Below are 6,814 nucleotides of genomic sequence, written 5' to 3' on the forward strand. Positions count from 1 at the left end.
CCTGCAGTGCATCCCCTATGCACCCTGTGCCAGGAGGGGGGTGGGGAGATGGGGTGGGGGCCACAGCAGCTGGAAGAAGAGAGCTGGGGGATGGGACTGTGCCTGTCCTCAGCCCAGCACCGACCCCATCCCCATCCTTGTCACTGGGACCGATTGCAATCTGGGTACCACAGCCCCGTCCTGCTCCTTCCTTCCCTCCCTCTCCTGCCCCAGGTCCCAGCACCGCCCCTCCCCACAGCACTGAGCCTTCCCCCATCCTGTCCTCCTCCCCTCCCTTCTCTGTGTCTCAATCCCTTTCCCTGGGCCCGTCCTTGGCAAAGAACCCCATTTTGCTCGTTCTGTTGGATCCATAAAAGAAAGGAGGGGAAAAAGAAAAAAAAAAAAAGAGAAGCCAAACAGCCTTACTCCCAGCCGCCTCCATCTGCAGCCAGGCTGAGCGATGAGGAGGGGGGATTTTATGCAATTGGGGCAAATGGTCTGAACAAAACGGGCCCCTCCCTCCCCATTGGCCCCAGCTGTGCATGAGGGCTCAGCACTGGTGCCATTTGTCACTGCTGTCACCAGGACACGGCTGGGGTAAGGGCACAGCTGCCCTCAATGCGCATTGCAGCCCCTCACCACCTCCTGGCGCTCACAGCCAGGCTCCTCCTGGCAGCTTCATGCAGCTCTCTGCTCCCCAGCGGCCCCCGGCCCCCCAAACCCAAGGCCACACAGCTCTCCATCATGCCACCAAACCATCAACCTGGAGGCCAATCTCACCTGGATGGCAGCACCATCACAGCCCCCTCCTCACCAGGACCCCTGGACCCCCCACCGTCCTTTGCTCAGCGCCCACCCCCCCTACTCCAGAGACCCCTTCCCAGTGCCGACCCCTCCGGCCGTTGCTCCTCTTGGCCTCACCAGCAGCAGGGTCTGTCGGTGTGGCTGCTGGCAGTGGGCTGGGGGCCGGGGGGGGGGGCTCTCAGAGGAACCACAAGCAGCACGACTGCGGCACCCCGGGCGCACAGTGCAGCCCGTGCCCACCCTAACGCTGCCATTCTTGTCCTCCCCCCCCCCCCCCACCTCTCTGCCCTGTCCCCTCCGCCTGTCCGCCTGTCTGTCCTCCTGTCCGTCCATCCGTCTGTCTCTCTCTCGTCTCGCCCCCACCCCCCCCAACCATGGGATCCCCCCCCCCCCCAATCCAGTAACGCGTGGAACCAGCTCGTCTCGTGCTCTCTTTGTGGTGGACCTTTTCCAGCTGCTTGACCTCAGGCCTGAATCAATGCTGCTTCTGAACAAACTCCTGTTTGGTTCTGTTTTCTCTCTCTTTTGTGTTTGTTTTGCCTCCCCTTTTCTTTTTATTTTTCCTGGTTTTGTGGATATTTTTCCTTTTTGGTTTTTTTTTCGGTTGGTTTTTTTTTGGTCTCTTTTTCTTACCACACTGTCTGACTCTCCTCCCTTTCTCCTCCTCCTCCTCCTCCTCGGCTCTCACTTCTCTTTCCAGGCCGCTAGACCATCCAAAGATCCTAGCGAGGCTCCCCCTGCAGAGAAACCCACCTCGGGCAGAACATCCATCCCCGTATTGACTTCCTTTGGGGCAAGGAACTCCTCCATCTCCTTCTGAGCCTCCTTGCCAACTCCAAACATCATTTCCCAGCTCTGGGGCTGGGCTCCTCCTGCCCTGGACTTTGTCTCCTCGAGGCATCTCCCCCCATATCCATGTCCCACCCCACATGGCCAGCTCAGCCCGGCTGCTGCCCCACGCCTCGCTCCAGACATCCAGCCACAGCCACTTGCTGTTTCTTTTCTCTCTTTCTCTTCCCCTCTCCCCTTTCTATGATTACGATTCTTTTCCACGTATTTCCGTTGTTTTTTCTTTTCCGTTCTTCACCTTTTCGGTTCTCCCCCCCCCCCCTTTCCCTCCCTCAATTCCCCCCCCTTCCTCCTCCTCCTCCTCCACCGCCGTTTGCTGTTTATTGAAGAGCTCTCAGAGCTTCACCCCACGAGCTCCAAGCAACAAGGACCCAGCAGGCAGAGGGGGCAAAAAGCAGCAGCCGAGGACCCCCCCCCTCCACCCCCCCAGCCCTCTGAGCTCAGGACACCGCATGGGGACGATGCTCCAAGGCCACCTGAGGTCGGTGCTGCCCAAGGAGCATCCCAGTGCCCAGGGAGGTGGAAGGCCGTGATACGTGGGGAGGTGGGGGGGCGGTTTGGGGGGGTTGGGGTGCTGGAGGGGGCGGGGGGGTTTGGGGGCCATCCCCACCGCCATTGGCGTCGTCCCTATCGCTGTCGGTTCGTTACGTAGCACTTTAATGGTTTGTCTGTGTTCCCCCCCCGAGGGAGAGGGGGGTGCTGTGATGCTCTGAGCGTGTGGGGACATCGTGTCCCCTTCGCCGGTCACCCTGTGCCCTCGGGGGCACTGGGGACAAGTGAGGCCGTGCCCATGTGGGGACCCCGTGTCCCTTTTGACGTCACCCTGCGCCCTCGGAGACAAGTGGAGCTGTGCTCATGTGGGGGCATCTGTGTTCCCTTCCCCATCCCCCTGTGCCATTTGGGTCGTGGGGGACAAGAGGGGCTGTGCCCACATGGGACCCCACGTCCCCTTTGCCATTGCACCGTGCACTTGGGGGCGCTGGGGACAAGTGGAGCTGTGCCCATGTGGGGGCATCTGTGTTCCCTTCCCCATCCCCCTGTGCCATCTGGGTCGTGGGGGACAAGAGGGGCTCTGCCTGTGTGGGACCCCACGTCCCCTTCGCCATCACCCTGCGCCTTTGGGGACATGGGGGGACAAGAAGGGCTTTGCCCACGTGGGGCTCTGTGTCCCCTCCTCCATCACCCCGCACCCTTGAGGAACACGTGAGGACAAGAGGGGCTCTGCCCAGGTGGGAACCCCGTGTCCCCAAGCCTCCTCCCTTGGGGATACGGGGGGACAAGAAGGGCTCTGCCTATATGGGAACCCCAGGTCCTCGGGGACGTGGGGGACCCACAGGGACAGAAAATCCCAAAGCCCCCCCATTGCAGCAGGGTTGGGGGGGAGGGGTGAGCGCAGCCCCCAACCCCATATAGAGCCCATGGGGGGCCGGGGGGGGGGGGGGGAGGGAAAGGGAGGGGGGGGGGCACGCTGGGTGTGTGTGCATGTGTCCGTGTGTCCGTGCCGTGCTGTCCGTCCCCAGTGCAACAAAGAGATGGAATCACTCCTTTTGTTGGTTAATTCCTTCGTCTTCGGGTTGGTTTTGGTCTTTCTTTTCTATTATTTCTTCCTTTCCCCCCCCCTCCAGACCCCTCACCCTTAAACCACCCCCCCCCCCCCCCCCCGGATACCTAAAATGCTTTTTGGTTTTGTTCTGTTGGTTTTTGTTGGGTTTTCTTTTGTATCTCGTTTTTGTACAGGAAAAAAAAAAAGAAAAAAAAGAAAAAAAAAAAGAGCCTTTTTTTGGATAACAAAGGAAAAAAAAAAAAAAGACAAAAAAAATACGTGAAAAAAATTAATAATAATTAATAATTAATAATCACGATGCAATTTCTTTGGATTGCAAAAAAAGAGCAACTCTTTACATTTAAGTGAAGTGTCTTAACATTTTCTATATTGTTTTAAAGGCTATATTTACATATGATATATATCTATATGATAGACGTGATATAAATATAGAGCTGGAGATATTTAAAGGAGGGGAAAAACAGAAGAAAAAGAGGAAAAAAAAAAGAAGAATAGAATCTCTTCCCATCCGCTGTGTGAAGGTTTGGGTTCCCTTCCCTGTTCTGCTCTGATGGTGAGGGGGTCTCCCCCCCTTTACCCCCCCCTTTACCCCCCTCCCCTCCCCATCCCTGCGTCCCCATGGCCCCCAATGAGGCCGGGGTGGGGGCCAGCAGCCCCATGGCAGCAATAGCAGTCATTGGATGATGCCTTTCATTTCAGGTTGTGCTTAATTACTCTTCATTATCATTATGTTTATTAGTAGTATTATTAATTATTTTTCTCGGTACCAAAGTGGAACACTGTAGCAAAGCCGCAGCTTCTTATGGACGGGGGGGGGGTTTATTTTGTGGGGTGGGGGGGTGGGGGGTGGATCTTTGTGCCTGGTCCCCTCCCCCCGGTGCTGTGCCATCGTCCCTGTGCTCAGTGCACAAGGGGGGGGGGGGGCGCACTGTGGGGCTGAGTGCATTGCAGCCCCCCCGGGGGGGGGGTGGGCACAGGGCTGGGGAGGGGGGGGGGCTGGAATTGGGCTGCAGCTTTATGTGTGCTGTGTCCTGGTTTGTGCTGTGTGCAGGGCAGGACCCCCCCCCCCCTCCCCATATCTTGCATGGGGACCCCCCCCCCCCTCCCCCCCATTGGCACAGTGGGGAGAGGCAGGGGGGAAGGAGGGGGGGTGAGGATGCAAATGCAGAGCTGCAGCAGTGCTGTGACCCGGTGTGTGCAACGCTAGGACCCCCCCCACCCCTCATGGCGACAGTGACACCCCCCCCCCCAAAGCTTTGTACCCCCATTGGCAGGAAGCACAGAGGGGCTGAGAGCCGGGGGGGGGGGATTGGGGGGGTGGGGGGGGGGTATGAGAATGCTGCAGTGCTGACACAGAGCTGCAGCCCCGTGTCCTGGCGTGTGCCTTATGCATGCCAGCCCCCCCCCCCCCAGCCCCCCCCCCTCCAATCCCCACGCATGGCATCCCCCCACCCTGCGCCCCTATTGGCACAGAGCACAGCTGGGGGGGGGGGGCTGCGGTTCCAGCTGTGAGCTCAGCTTTAAGTGAGGGGGGAGGGGGGGGGGAAAACAGCCCTTAAGTTTGCATTGGGTCCCAAGTGAAGCATTGGGACCCTCATGGACCCCCGCCCCCCCCGGTGTGGAGCTGAGCGCTGCCCGTCCTTCCGGTGTCGTCGTCGTCGTCGTCCCCTCCCCCTCGCTGTCCATCGGGCTGCCGTTCTCTGTGTGTCCGTCTGTCCGTCACTTCAATGGCGTCGTGCAAAAATAAATCTATAAATCCTCCTCATCGCCAATAGAAAAAAAAAGAAAAGAAAGAAAGAAAGAAAAAAGGAAGAATCGCGTGCGGGCTCCCGAATGGGGGAGAGGACAGAAAGGGAAAGAAAAAAATAATTAAAAAAAAAAAAAAAGGGAGGAAAAAAAAAGACAAAAAAAAAATAATGATCATAAAATAGCCGGCATCCCCCCCCCCCCCCCCCACCTCCAAAAAAAAAAAAAAAAAAAGGAAAAAAAATGCAAAAAAATGCAAAAAAAATGAATAAAAATAAAGCATGTGTCCGGAGGCTGCATGCGAACCCCGCGGTGCCCGCCTGGATGGGATCGCCTCGAAAAGGACAAAAAAAAACACACGAAAAACCCCCCCAAAATACCCAGAAATCCGGATTTCCTGCTGCTCTTTCGAGGCTTCTCCTCGGGGTTCCGTTGTGTCTCTTCGCATGGATTTTTTCTCGTGAGCTGTGTGGGGGTTGGGGGGGGGGGGGGGGGGCGAAAAAAAAAGGGGGGGGGGGTTTGGGGGGGGGGGAGCGTCTGTGTGTCCGTCCGGGCGCCTGGGGGGGGTTGGGGGGGTTTGTAGCGCTGTGTGTCTCGCGATCTCCCGGCGACGAAGGGTTTGTTGCTGTTGGTTTCTTTTTATTAACGCCCCCCCCCCCCCCCCCCTCTTCCTCCCCCCTCCCCACTTTTTTTTCCCTACTTCTTTCTTTTCTATCAGAGCGTCCGGCTTTAATACGAACCAATAAAGACTTTTTTGTTTTCTCTCTCTCTCTCTCAAGCCCTTTATTTCTTTTATCCCCTCCCTTTCCCCCCCCCATCCATCCATCCATCCCTGGGGAAAGGCACAGCAATGCGAATCACCCCGAATCACCACTTTATTTCTGTTATATGGACCAGGACCCGGGGGGGGGGGAGGAACTGGGCAGATCCCGACCCCCATCTGGGGAGGTTTGGGGGGGGTTTGGGGGGACGACGCTCATGCAGAGGGGTTACAAAGTGAGTGCGCGGTCGGGGCTGAATTTTTCCACCGAGTCTTTTAAAAGAAAAAAATCCTTATAAATCCTTTTTTTTTGTTGTCTTTTTTTTTTTTGTCGTTATGTTACATTTCGGAAGGCCGTATTTACACTAAAGGAAAAAAAAAATTACGTAGAGAGGAGGAAAAAAAACGAACGACGACGAGGAAAAAAAAAATAAAAGGAACTTTACAGCAGATATCGGCAGAACGGGTGGCAGCGACGCAGAACGGAGCGACAGGGACTGACTTCGTGTCCCACCCCATCCCCATAACCTCCCCCCCTCCCCAATCAGACCCCCCCCCCCCCCTCCCTCCCTTTCACCCCCGACCCTGGCAGAGGCTGTGGGTCCCCACCGCGTCCCCAGGGTAGGGGACACCTCACCCCCCCCCCCCCCCCCCCCCTTTCTAAAGTGCTTCTCAGGTCGCTGAGCCTGGGGGGATGGAGTGAGTGGCACCGGGGGGGGTGAAGGGGGGGTCGGAAAGGAAAGCTGTGATGCGCCGTCCCCCTCCTGTCAACCTCCTGCCTCGTAACCCCGAGACCCCCCCCCCCTCACGCTGCCCAACCCCTGCGAGGCCACCGATGTCCCCACATCCCTTCTTCCTTTTTGGGGGGGGGAAGGGGTTGGACAACCTCTGCCGCAGCAGCCAGAGAAGCGCCCGCACTTCGCATGGCCACGGCCGGGCAGCCCCCCGGGTTGGAGGGCCATGAATGGGTTGTGGGAAGGGGGGGGGGGGGGGGGGGCAAAGGGCTCGGCCCCCCCACTATGGCATGGAGCTGGGGACAAGGGTGGCTTCGTCCCTCCTGGGGCCGCACCGAGGCCATAGGGAGAGCGTTAAATAACAGCACAATTAAATAC

The 6,814-nt window shown here is 57.8% G+C and overlaps 1 protein-coding gene across 11 annotated transcripts in view; it reads left to right on the forward strand.

Moving 5' to 3' along the window:
* The window catches only part of SRCIN1 (SRC kinase signaling inhibitor 1), a 39,408-nt gene extending 37,226 nt beyond the window's left edge, over positions 1-2,182 (forward strand). For 7 of the 11 annotated variants that reach the window (XM_052700222.1, XM_052700230.1, XM_052700229.1 and 4 more), the window contains one exon: positions 1,962-2,182. In XM_052700222.1, the coding sequence (XP_052556182.1) occupies positions 1,962-2,165 (204 nt within the window). In that variant the 3' untranslated portion in view covers positions 2,166-2,182. The other 4 variants (XM_052700231.1, XM_052700233.1, XM_052700223.1 and 1 more) reach the window with 3 other exon arrangements.
* The last annotated feature ends 4,632 nt before the right edge of the window (positions 2,183-6,814 follow it).

Source organism: Tympanuchus pallidicinctus, unplaced genomic scaffold (assembly GCF_026119805.1).
Source record: "Tympanuchus pallidicinctus isolate F22 unplaced genomic scaffold, pur_lepc_1.0 scaffold39, whole genome shotgun sequence".
NCBI classification, from domain to species: domain Eukaryota; kingdom Metazoa; phylum Chordata; class Aves; order Galliformes; family Phasianidae; genus Tympanuchus; species Tympanuchus pallidicinctus.